At 36.3% G+C, this 14,127-nt stretch overlaps 1 protein-coding gene across 1 annotated transcript in view; it reads right to left on the bottom strand.

Annotated features, from left to right (window-relative positions):
- Pja2 (praja ring finger ubiquitin ligase 2) overlaps window positions 1–14,127 on the bottom strand; it is a 57,955-nt gene that overhangs the window by 21,127 nt on the left and 22,701 nt on the right. The window contains exons 3-4 of the mRNA XM_021640455.2: window positions 13,613–13,810; window positions 11,169–12,216 (exon numbers count right to left, since the gene is read on the bottom strand). Of these exons, the coding sequence (XP_021496130.1) occupies window positions 11,169–12,216; window positions 13,613–13,810 (1,246 nt within the window). The remainder of the gene's footprint in view (window positions 1–11,168; window positions 12,217–13,612; window positions 13,811–14,127) is intronic.

Raw genomic sequence — 14,127 nt, 5'->3', positions numbered from 1 at the left:
TAATTATACTCTATTAGCTGATTTTCCTATATTGAATCCCACTTCCACAACTCACTTAAAAATTACATTCCAAGCCAGGCGTAATGGACCATGCCTATAATCCCAGGACTCAGGGAGGTAAAGGTAGGTGGAGCTCTGTGAGTTCGAGGCTAGACTGGTCTACAAAGTGAGCCCACGACTGACAAGGCTACACGGAGAAACCCTGTCTTGAAAAACCAACCCCTACCATAAAAACAAATATTCCAAGTATTACCATAAGTAGTACATTCATAGTAGAACTCAACAAACTGTCAAAGATTTTTTTTCCTCTTCCTAAAGCGGTATTTCAATTTTTCTACCATTCAGTATTCTCATCGTTTCCTACATACAACAGATAAGCACACAAGTTCTTAAGTTAGCTTTGCTGGATTTAAGTCCGCCTCTTATGCTGTGTACCTTTACTCTTACATGTTAGGTGAATATAGTAACAATATCAAATATTGATATTGAGCTCACTGAGCTCATGTCAGAAACAATTAACACCTATCAATCACCATAGGAGTGGCTACAAGATAAAAAGACACCAATACCTGTCAGCAAACAACATATTTTTACTCAAATACATTTAGTTACAGCCTAAGGTGTATGTATTAAATCCCAGGTGTGCTGCGCCAGCGAGTCAAATGAGTACTGATTAGTCATAAATCTTAGTCTGCTAGTTACAGGAAAGCATTAATGTCTGACTAACACTTGTAGTTGACAACAGCACGGCCCTACTTCCTCCATATAACTAGCTCTTCTGACGCAATGACTCCAGCACTGTCGTCCAAGTGTTTTCCTTCAATGCTTTCTCTCACCAACAAAATGTCTTCACAATCCCTTGGTGCCTCTCCTCCTTCAGAACTAGACCAGAATTCGTTTCTTTCAAGATACTTCTGGATGAAATTGCCTTGCGGGGTGGGGGCACTACTCATGGCCGGACACCTGGCTTACTCAGTCCCAACCACTGTACTGCACCTACTTCTTTAGCACTGTATTTTTCTTAAGCATCAACTGAAATTTGTGGGACACCATGATTTGGGCTTAACAAAGTAAAACAACCTAGAACTTTCCCCATCAAGCTCTGGTAGCTGCAGATGGCCTTCTGGCTAGTTAACTAAGCTGTAACTGATGAAGACAGTTAAAACCTAAGATAACCTAAGATAGCCAATACAGTTTTTTTTTAACCTGATAAATTAACTGTTTAATTTATTTTTATTAATTAGTTTATTCACTTTGTATCCCCCTGTAGCTTTCTCCCTCCTCCCCTCCCAATCCCATCCTCCTTCCCTTTACTCCACCCGTACCCCTCCCCCAGTCCACTGATAGGGAAGGACCTCCTCCCCTTCCCTCTGAAACTAGTTTATCAGGTCTCATCAGGAGTGGCTGCATTGTCTTCCTCTGTGGCCTGGTAAGGCTGCTCCCCCGTCACGGGGTGGGGGGGAGGGGTAAAGGGTGATCAAAGAGCAGGCCAATCAGTTCACGTCAGAGACAGTCCCTGTTCCCATTACTATGGAACCCACTTGGACACTGAACTGCCATGCGCTACATCTGTGCAGGGGTTCTAGGTTAACTCCATGCATTGTCCTTGGCTGGAGTATCAGTCTCAGAAAAGACTCCTGTGCCCAGACTTTTTGGATCTGTTGCTCTCCTTGTGGAGCTCCTGTCCTCTCCAGGTCTTACTATCTCCCCCTTCTTTCATAAGATTCCCTTCACTCTGCCCAAAGTTGGGCTATGAGCCTCAGCATCTGTTTCAACAGAGGCCGTCTGTGGTAGGCTCCTGTCCTGTTCCCTGTTTTCTCCCTCCTCCAATGTCCATCCTCTTCGCCTTTCTGAACGGGGATTGAACATCTTAGTCGGAGTCCTCCTTGATTAGCTTCCTTAGGTGTACAGATTTTAGTATGTTTATCCTATATCATATGTCTAATTCCACTTATGAGTGAATATATATCTTGTGTGTCTTTCTCCTTCTGGGATACCTCACTTGGGATGATCTTTTCCAGTTCCCACCATTTACCTGCAAATTTCATGTGTTCCTAATTTTTTTACTGCTGAGTAATATTTCATTGTGTAGATGTACCACAATTTCTGTATCCATTCCTCAACTGAGGAGCATCTGGGCTGTTTCTAGCTTCTGGCTATTACAAATAAAGCTGCCACAAACATGGTTGAGCAAATGTCCTTGTTGTATACTTGACCATCTATCTTTTGGATATATGCCTAGGAGTGGTAGAGCTGGATCTTGAAGAATCCCTATTCCCAATTGTCTGAGAAAGCGCCAGATTGATTTCCAAAGTGGTTGTACAAATTTACATTCCCACCTCTCCACATCCTCTCCAGCATGTGTTGTCACTTGAGTTTTTGATCTTAGCCATTCTGATGGGTGTAAGATGATTGGGAAAGGGTCTTCACCAACCCTATATCTGACAGAGGGCTAATATCAATAATATATAAAGAACTCAAGAAGTTAAACAGCAGCAAATCAAGTAATCCAATTAAAAAATGGGGTACAGAGCTAAGCAGAGAATTCTCAATAGAGGAATACAGAATGGCAGAGAAACACTTAAAGAAATGTTCAACATCCTTAGCCATCAGGGATATGCAAATCAAAACGACCCTGAGAGTACACTGCTTTCTATGCCTCACATCCTGCTCTAGCTCTGGGAGATGCTCAATTCATGAATCATTTTTGTCTGGTTTTCCTAGAAACAAACATCATAAAATTTAATTGATCTAAGGTATTTTTCTAGTTATATAAATGTAGTCAGTTTCCTTAATAACTTAGTAGCAGTTTCCAAAAAGACAGATAAGCTTAGAAGGTATTAAAGACTATTCAATAATACAGCTTTAAATATAAAATTTTACTGGTATTTAATTTGAAAAGTGCTAGTAATAGGCATGTACATGTATGTCCAAAAAATATGTGCATATTTGTGACAAGTAGCAGAAACATTATTTTGATGGGAATGTTATTAATTATGACAATCTAATATTCAGTACTAATTTGTAACTCTAAAAGCCTAAACTGGCTCAGAAAGTCAGAGGCAACTACAACCATATTGACTTTCTACTACTAAAAATTTCAAACCCAATTTCTTTATTGAAGACACAAAATTAATATTGATGATAACAAATTTCTAAGAATAAGCTTTAAAGTCAGACAGATTTGGTTTAGAATCTAGGATAATTTCTTTGTGCTTAATTTCCTCATCTATAAAATGACATTATTAATATTCAAGTTTCAAGCCTATAATGATGTTTAGATTATAAACTGGATACAAACCATGCAATAAAAATTTTAGAATAGTTTAAAACGGAATCATTAGCTTCATTATTGAACAGCCTATCTTTTCAGATATGTCAATGGGTTGCTCACTGTTCACCAACCACTATTTCCTTCTTTTCTGTGCCAAAGAAAAGCTTTGCTGCATCAGCTCAATAATCCTGGTTACATCAGCAAGGATGTCACCGAGGAAAATCCAACTTTAGTCTTTGATTTTTTTTTTACACTAAAGATCAGAAAATTATACCATAGACCATCACCCAAACTAGGTCATCTATTTGTTTCTTTCTTTTCTTTCTTCTTCTTCTTTTTTTCGAGACAGGGTTTCCCTATGTAACCTTGGCTGTCTTGGACTTGCTTTGTAGACCAGGCTGGCCTTGAACTCACAGAGATCCACATGCCTCTGCCTCCCTAGGAGCTGGGATTAGAGTCATGTGCAACTGGGCCCAGCTGGTCACCTGTTTCTTCATGATCCCAAAAATAAAGTATTTTTAAGTTTTAAATGCTTATAATCTAAGTGCGTGCGTGCGTGCGTACACACACACACACTCATAATTAACCAAAATATCTAACCCATTATGCTCCTTTAGAAACCGTCTGCAGAGTGGATGTCCAAACAAAGGATGTCATTGTTACGAATGTGGTCCTACCCTGAATACAATCTGTGCTTATAGATATAAGGGTAAAAACTACTTCTTTGGAGAGTCAGGGAATGAGAGGCTGCTTTTAGATGGTTCTGTATCTTCTACCTGAGAATTACAAATGAAGTAGTCATTTGATTGGACTATTATAATAAATGTTTACAATGAAAAACAAGAAGATGCCAGAGAACTAAAGGTGGTGTTCGAGGAAGAGGTGGATCTGGGAGGTGTTGGAGTGATTATTATCAAAATACAGTGCATGATGATTTCAACCATTAAAAAAAAATATTTTAAAAAACTTTGTCAACTGAATATGTAAAAAGGGTAATAATTAACTTACTGTTTGATTTTTAATATAACTCAAAATGCTATCTAAGGAGAATGTGAAAGATAAATCATATGAGGATTAAAGAGGTATGTGATTTTTTTTACCTTGTGGGCTTTTTGGTATTCTGAGATAGGGTTTCTCTGTGTAACAGTAGTCCTAGCTGTCCTCAAACTCACATCCACCTGTATCTGACTCTTATGTGTGGGGATTTCTAAGTTACTTTAAAAAAAGACAAAGTCTGTAAAATGTTTAAGCATGTGATTTGAGGTCTTTGTTTTTGCCTGCTTGTAGATGTTTGATGTTTTCTCTGCTGTGGTAGTACCTGCCATGTCAGAGTAGCTCATTCTGTTTGGTACTTAGACAATTTATAAACAACAGGAAAGAAACAGTCTCAGCCTCTCAACAATGAACTTGTGTATTCTGTTCTGTTCATTGAAAAGCTGGTGGTCACCATGGCAACAGACAGCATTACTACATATTGATAGAAGATTTCTAACAGAGTCTGATACCTTTTAATATATCAACCTAACCTCCAAAAGAGTTAATCTGCATTTTATTCCCCTAAACTATATCAACAAAAACAGGCTTTGGTTTGTATTTGTGTGGTTACAGGCATTAAATCTAGGGCCTCACACATGCAAAGCAAGCCTCTACCACTGTGCTGTAGCTCCATTTTTTTTTTTTTTTTTATGTTGAGGCAGGGTCTTGCTAAGTAGCACAGTTTAGCCTTGAACTCACTCTGTAGCCCAGGTAGGCCTGCAACTTTGCAATCCTCCTGCTTTGGCCTCCTTGTAGCTGGGACTCCAGGCCTGATTCAAAATTACCGTTACAGTGTTTTTGATTTTGCTTTGTTTAACCTTTTAAGCAAGAAAGGTTCTTGTGACAAGAAAAACTGTGAAAGAAACTTCAGGTGTTATTAGAAATGGTCAGTGGATGGACAACATATTGTCTCTTCCAAACAGGCCCAAGGCTAAACAATGTGCTAGTATTACTGAAAGGCGCTCCTGCTCCCTCCCCCCTTCCTCCCTCACTCTTTCCCTAACTTAAAGCTTGTTCTCAGTTACTACAATTTTCAGGTTATATTTCAAAAGAGAAGTGCTAACCTAAGTTCTTTGGTCTGATTCCAGGTCTGTTAATCATATGCTATTAAAATTCTCCTTGCAGTTCTAATTCAATCATCTATAACTCATTTTCTGTCAAATAGCCCAGAGCAACGCTACTGGCTGGAATGTTTATCTCATGGACTGCAGCATTCTGATACAATTAAGCCATCACTTAAGACTTTTCAAGGAAGACAATGACCACATATTAATCAAATCCTTTTCTACTTACAAAGAACATATAATGACTACTGAAGGTTTTTAGAGTTATTTATGTGTATTTAGCTTTTACCTGGTGTATATGTGAACACATTCATGCCTGGTGTCCACAGAAGTCAGAAGAGGTTGTCAGATGGCCTAGAATTGGGAGTTACAGATGGCTGGAAGCTACTATGTGATTTCTAGGAACCTAAACTGGATTATCGGCAGAGCTGCCTTTCTTTCTTTCTTTCTTTCTTTCTTTCTTTCTTTCTTTCTTGTAGCTAAATTAAAATATCTAATGGTGTCCATATGAATTTTAGTTGCATTTTTGATGTTATCTTTATAATGCAAATATAACATTTCTCCAAGTATACCACTGATAAGTTTTACAAAAGAGAGAATTAAAAATGTTCACTGACTGAAATTAAAAAGTTCTATATACTTTCCTTCTCAAAACACTTTAGAAAAGTGGTCACTTGTTTCACTTGTTTCCCCTTTCCTCCAGTGTACTCTCAGAGCTGCACAGAGTAAAATAGTAGATGAGCAAGGGTCAAAATTAAACTATAGCCCATGGCTACTCAATTTGAGATTAGGCAGGAACCAGATGAAAAGACATGCTGGCAACAAATACTCAGCAGAGCTAGATAAAAGAGCAAGAAATAAGATCATTAAAAATATTCAGACTACTGAAATAATTCAATCCTAAAACTCATTTTAAGGTTTACAAACTACAAGTGGAGTCTAAGGTAGACTCATTCTCCTTCAAATTTTATTCTTTAATTTTCTTTCTTTTCTTTTTCTTTCCCTCCCTCCCTCTTTTCCTTCCTTCTATCCTTCCTTCCTCCCTCTCTCTCTCTCTCTTTTTCTTTTTTTTAAAAAGAGGTCTCATGCAGGTTAGGCTGGCCTTGAACTTACTCCACATCCAAAGAAGACCATGAGCTCCTGATCTCCTAGCTCTACCTCCCAAGTGCTAGGATCACAGCTAATGCCTCCACGCCCAGCTTCTGTGACTCTTAAACAACATAACCTACTCAAGAATTTCACTGTTTTCCCTCCAGCATTTGGGCACACCCAACTACAAGTTCTACTAGTCAATACATTGAGACAGAATTGAAAGAAAAGTTTTTATTAATGCTAAATGTTTCTCCTACTGTCCACTGTATGTACAAAAATCACTGCTCCTAAGACTGATATCACTTCTAAACATACTAAGAAAACATCCTACAACTATCTTAAAATTCCCCTAGACAAACGTACTTCCTATCACTGGGGATGGGGGCAACTTTTAAAAAGTAGGACCCATGAAAACTCTATGTTCTTTTAGGGCTGATTAAAAAAAAAAAGATTTTAACATTTTTATCTAAAAAGCAAGCAAAACTTAATGGTCTTTGTTTTTGTTTTGCTCTAGTGGATCCATAATAATGAGGATATAGACAAGTGAAATAATTTTCTTTAAGAAATGTGTAACTAAGAAAAAATAGCAACAACCTTTCACTTTCAGAAGAAAAATTGCCAAATATTTTTTTTTCTTTTTAATAGTAATCTAAAGTAGATAAAGACTCAATCAAATCCAACAACCTTGAAGCTGAATGTTTTTAGAACTTAATCTTTTTCCCAACCTCAAAAGCAATGACTAATAACACCCCACAGGATCCAGGCCAGTAAACAGTTTTCAAACATATAAATATTTCTGGTGCAAGATATGATTACTTGAAAAAGAATCTTACTTTACTTTGCATCCAGAGCATCTAGCGAAGAAGTTAATTTCAGATCAGATTTTGTGGCCAATTTATGCTTTTGGAACTTTGTGGATTTTGAGTAAAAAAGCATGGACTCCAACTGATATGTGTTAAGCTGGCCAAATATCTTAACTCTACTCTTGGCTTAACCATCAATTGGTCTTACAAATCAATATAAACATTGTTATGTAACTCCTAAAATTCCATTATCTTCTACTCTCCTAAGAATCTGTTTATCAGCCAGGTGAGGTGGCCCATGCCTATAATCCCAGCACTCAGGGAAGCAGAGGCAGGCAGATCTCTGTAAACTCAAGGCCAGCCTGGTCTACAAAGCAAGTCCAGGGCAGTCAAGGCTACACAGAGAAACCTCGTCTCAAAAACAAAACAAAACAAAACAAAACAAAACAAAAATCTGTGTATGCCAGAGCTTAGTCAGCAAAGTGTGAATTTAATTATGAGAATTCCATATGTAGTATGTTTTCTAGCAATTCCTAATTCATAAAGATCAGGGACTTACCCAACTTATTTTGTAGCACATGTTAATCTATTTAATAGCTATTTATAACAATGTCAGCTGGTCAAATCTTTAATGTATTTGCTGAATTAAATACATAGGCATCATCCTAACTAAATCTACATTTCTGTATGAAATCACTGTCACATAAAGCATATTAGAAAGAATTTGGGAATGGCTTAACAAAAGTCTGTGTTAATTGCAAGAGGAATTACCTCTGGATTAGTTCCAAGTTAGAAGTTGACAGTGAGTTTGTACATTTTCAATTTTCTTGATCAATTTCAGCACTTTTTTTTTTTTTTTTTTAGTGATATGACAGTTTCTAGATCTAAGTTGTTATTTTCCCCATTACCCTCTTCTCCAAGTTCTCTGGTCGCCTTCAACATTTGATCTGTTTTTCTTTAACAGGTAAGTACACTGAACTCTGGGAGTAAAATAAAACAATATCTTTTCTCTTAAAAAAAATGAAACAAAGCTACAGTCATACAACAGTATCTGCCATCCCTTAATGTTGTTAAGCTTCAGAACAGCTATGAAAATCATATTTAAATTGCTCCCTATAACAGGATACATATTACAATAGCTTAATTCATAATTCTAATGATAATCAAATATTTATTCTTTTATGGTGTAAGATAAAACACATTAATATTTATTAATTAAATTTATTAAAATTACTAAATTCTCCTTATACTAGTTCTAGTTAAAATAGTTTAATGTTCATAAAGTATGTACATAACTGAGCATTGTTGGATTTGCATCTAGCTTAAAAAGATACATAAAATTCTAGACTCTGGCAATAGAAACTGAGTAGCTGTACAAAAAAAACAAAAACAAACAAAAAAACCTCTCCACTCCCCTCTCCCTTGCTGTTTTATACTTTGGGGGAAAGGGGAGAAATTTATGTTTGAAAATGAATTAGAAAGTTTTGACAATAACATAGTACAAGAATATGTCCTCTCTGAGTTCAAGGAATCAAATTATAAGTTATAATACTTACATACTTTATGATATTATACTAGTCAATTAACTTTATATCTGTTTCCTCATGTATGAATACAGGAAAAAAAATACCTAGCATACCAAACTGTTAATGAGAATTTTTGTTTTAAGATATGGTCTCTCCTGTGTAGGCCAGGCTAGCGTTGAATTCACGACCTTCCTACCTGTGATGGGACTATTGGCCTATACCACTATACTCAGAAATTAATTTTTAAATAAATCTGCTTAGTGATAGGAAAAGTGAACAAGACACCATAAGAAATGGGTGACATTAACTATTTACAGAGTTAATGCAGTATTGACAATTAACAGTGATTTTAATGACTCTAAACACAGACTGTCTTATCACAGATTTAAAAATATAATAAATTTATACTTTTACATTCATTGAAATACCATGAATTAAAGTAATCAGCATCTGTATTCTTTGTAATAATCATTATGTATCTAAAAGTCTAATGTCTGTAAACTATTAAAATACCTAAAAGAAAACAAAACTCTGCAGTTTGCATGTATGGTTAGTATTCAGAATATCTGATAACCAAGACGTCTAATTTCTTAATCATATAAAATAGCCCATCAAGCATTTTTTTTAAGATTTATTTATTTATTATTTATACAGTATTCTGTCTGCATGTATGCCTGTATGCCAGAAGAGGACACCAGATCTCATAATAGATGGTTATGAGCCACCATGTGGTTGCTGGGAATTGAACTCAGGACCTTTCCAAGAGCAGCTAGTTCTCTTAACCTCTCAGTTATCTCTCTAGCCTCCCATCAAACATCTTATTAGCAATAAAGCACTTCCTTAATAGACACATGGATAGGCCAATGTAATAGAACAGAACACAAAAACAAACCTATAAGGTATAGGCACCTGATTTTGAAAAAAGAAACCAAATGCTTACACCAGAGAAAAGGCAGTCTCTTTCACAGTGTGACAGAAACTGAATATCCATCTGTAGAACAATCGAAGTTGATTCATTTCCCTCACCCTTTACAAAAGAAGATGTAAATCACTTTAAGGCATAAGAATAGGCAAAGACTTTCTAAAAAGGTTTCCAGTAGCTCACTCAATGGAACCAAGAGCTGATGAGCAGGACTGCACGAAGTTATAAAGCTTCTGCACAACAAAGCCATCAACAGAGTAAAGAGCCTATAAAATGGTAGAAAATCCTTACTAGCTGTATGTCCACCAGAGGATTAATACAGAAAAACAAGCACACACAAACAATAATGATAACATAATCAATAAACAGTCAAATGAGTTGAACCCAAAGTTCTCAAAAGTACAAATGGCCAAAAAATATTAAAAACAGTTCAGCAGCCTTAGCTATCAGAGAAACACAAACTGAAACTTTCCGAGGAGTCTATTTTATCCCAGTCAGAATGGCTGTAAGCAAGAAAACAAACACCTGAGGCTGAGGACCATGCACAAAGGGAAGAATCCTTATACTCTGATAATGGGATTTGATTTAGTGGGGCCACTATGAAAAGCCATATAAAAGATTTCTCAGCAGACTGAAAATAGCTATGCCGCTATAGCTATACCAACCTATACCACTCCTGGGTACACATATACAAAGGAATATAAGTCAGCATATCACAGACAAATAAATAAATCACAGATTTATTTCAGCACTACATTATTTTAATTTTAAAAATCACATTTATTTGATATGTGCATGTAGCATTTGTAGATGTAAGTGTGCCACACTGTGTTTGTGCATGTGTGCGTGCGTGTGTGTGTGTGTGTGTGTGTGAGAGAGAGATGAACTACAGAATTCTCTCCTTCCACCTTGCCAAACCCAGGGACTGAATTCAGGTCACCAGGCTTAGCTTGGCAGTAAGCACCTTTACCCACGAGCCATCTCACTGGCTCTATCTTAACACTATTCGCAATAGCCAAGTTGAGGAATCAGCTCAGATGTCCAACTACATATAAACAGAGAATGAAATGTGCTGTACACATATACAGTGTAGTTTTGTTTATTCATAAAGAACAATTGTGTGTCATTCTAGAAAATCAGATTGAACTGGGAATTATCATGTAAAGCAAAATAAATCAAACTTGGGAAGACAACCTTTGCATGCTTTCTCTTAGACAGAATCTAGCTTTAAAAAAGGAAGACATCAGAGTGTAAGGGGCACTATTTGAGAAGAGAAAGGTGACCAGCAAGACAGCGAAGGAGGGATAAAACACGGCAATAAAGCACTGAATATGATCAAAGTATAAACTATACCTGTATATATAATTAAATGTTATAATTAAAATAGGAATACATATTTTAAAGAACACTTGGCTCAGTACACGAGTAAACCAAATACTGCATAAAGCTTACCTGTCTTCATCTTTTTCATAGAGTTGGTAATAATCTCCACAGCCATTCCAAAAGGAATTATCCTGAGCGTCTTGCCTTCCTGAAGCTGTGGCTCCATCTTCTGATGTTACATGGTTAGGCTCAGTTTCCCCTTGTGTAACTCTTGAGTAAGGTGGGGTCAAGAACATGCACTCGTGTTCTCCATCATATTCTTCACACTTTATTATAGGGTCATCTGAACTACATTCCTCAACTTCTAAAGCCTCTCTCCATCTCTGAACACTTCTTTGTTTAGCCTCATGCCTATTAAAACCTATTTCTTGGTCCACCTGGCTTGAACTTATCACTTTTCTAACTTTGGGCCTTACTACCTGTTCAGGAGAACTTCCATGGTGGTTGGCTCTATCACTAGTATTTTGTTCACTACAAATATGCCCTGGAACACAGTCTGCATGTTCAGCTGAATTTTCTGTCTGGATTCCCTGATCAGTATCCTCTTGTTGCCTCTTTCTAACAACGTCATCTTCAGATCTCTGAAATTCCTGCCCATTCGAATGGACAAGCTCAGCATTGCCAGCAGAATTTCCCTCTGAAGGTGCTGGATCTAGCTCTTCAAACTCATCACTAACTTCCCAGTTGAGAGAGGGAACTGACGGTGACAGGTCAGTGTACACCTCTGCCTCTCCATTTTCCAGCTCAAATACTGTATTGCCTAATACTTCCTGACATCTACCACCTCCCACAGTTTCTGTAGAAAGGTGAAGAGAATCATTCTTATCGTGCTTGCTGTCTGGATCATAAGAGTCAGTTTGGACTAACACAATCCCATCTTGGACAGGCGAGACATTACAAAGTGCTGGAGTAATCTGTGTCTCAGCGTGGTTGTGAAGTTTCATATTGCTCTCTAAGGTTTCCCTAACTCCCTCACTGTGACACCCTGTGGCCATGGATGGGCTGCTCTCAGTGGTCTGGGGTAGTGCTGGGCCACAAGTAAGAGCTTGTGTTTCACTGTTTTCAAATGCAGGTTCACTGAGGAGGGAAGGATGGACTTGATCCAATGAATTGGAACCTTCATAAAAAGAACAGAAGAAAACATTTTGGACGGATTAATTTAGATAAAATTGTATATAATACCTGTTCAATGGAAATTATATTATTATTTATCTGAAAATATGACAAGGGCTTCTATATTCCCAAATTTACGGCAGTCCAACTAGCTACAGTGAGAACTCAGTTCTGCTCCTGGAGAGGTTCTCATTACCCTCTCCCTTGTGTTTCTTTTGTAATTAAAGAAATAAAAAAAAAACTTAAGTCCCAATATCAAAATCTTCTCTACAAAAAAAAAGGGGGGGGGGGGCTAATAAGAAGCTATACAGTGAGAAACACAAGCAGTCAGAAAACAATCTGCCATTCAACAACTCTCCAAATCTACCTTTTATTTACAAAATAAAAAAATAAAAAAGGAACCATGACGGATATAATGCTCACACCAGGTAACAGAGCTATGAGAAAGGAGATTCGAATTGTATTTTGATGTTAATTTAAAATTTACATCTTAGGTTCTAGACATACATCATATTTCTATGCCCAAAATGTATTGTTATAATACATTTGTAATTTAGGTATTTAAAGATACACCTGAAAACTCTATACTTTTGTCATAATTCTTATACTTGAAGAAGAAAATCAAATCTATAATCACTTTAAACTATTTTTCACTATCATTAATCTCAAAGATATTAAGATTTGTTGTAACAAAATAAATACACCATAAAATAACTGAAATTTAATCTTATGACAGAAAATCATCTTTATGGAATGACTTAGCTAGCAACATAGATTCTGACATACAAATGACAATGAAAATATTCTAGAATATCCAGTTCCCTTAGATCCAGAAAAATGAAACCAGAATATATTATATATAAATATGTAACTATCATACAAAAAATCTGTATATAACATCTCAAACCACTGATTAAGAACATTTAATTGAAAAACTATTACCAGTTATCTTGACCTTTATATTTTACACAATATTGGAAAAATAAACTAGCTAAGCTAAATTATTTAGAGGAAGCTAAAAGAAAAGTTTCGTATCTCGAGTGCGCAGGAAAGAAACACTTTCAGTTCACATTTAAAAGACTTGGCATAGTCTCTTCCCACAGTCAACTACTGAGAACAAAACCCTAAACGTCCCTATGTCTTGTAACTCAGCAAGCTTCATGGGAGGAAAATAATGTTCGGTCATATTCTGCTCTAAAGGTAAATACACATGAGGAGTTAGCTGTGTACTCATTACTATGACAATTAGTTATAGTTTAGTGACTGAATCTTCCATATTTAATGTGTATGTTACTGCTATTATATTGAATAAAAATTTCAAAGTAGAAAAAATATACTGTTTATACTCAAAAACATAACTTTTACAATAACAAACCTTTAAGTGACAACATGTTACATACCTGAGTTTTCCTTTGGAACATCATCTAGTTCCAATACTTCATAGTCATCACCAGCCCTACCTAAGCTTCTTTCATGTCTGGTCATACATGGCTTAAAACTGACATATGCATGTCTTCTTCCATATCTCCTGCCTGTAATAGTCTGATATCCTCCTGCTGGTTTAGGCCAAGCAGCCTTGTTGGATTCTTGATCCATTACTGAAAACAAAATGAAATGAAATTAAGTTAAATTAAACTGTTTCAACAAATACGCTATTATTAACTAAACTACATACCACTGAATAATGAGCCTTGTTTAAATGGTGTATGGATGACAATAAACAACTAAATAGTTATGTCCTCGAGTGTAGGGCCAGATAAAATTCTCTAAAAGGAAACAATCATAGAAGTCAAACCCTATTTGACTTCTATTCCATCTTTAAATTATAAATGGATAGCATACATTAAGAATAGCTACCAGCATTTAAACTTGGATATTAATTCATCCTCTACTATATATTCATATATATTAAATT

This window comes from Meriones unguiculatus, chromosome 15 (assembly GCF_030254825.1).
Source record: "Meriones unguiculatus strain TT.TT164.6M chromosome 15, Bangor_MerUng_6.1, whole genome shotgun sequence".
NCBI lineage: Eukaryota > Metazoa > Chordata > Mammalia > Rodentia > Muridae > Meriones > Meriones unguiculatus.
This window is presented reverse-complemented; position numbering and strand designations above follow the sequence as displayed.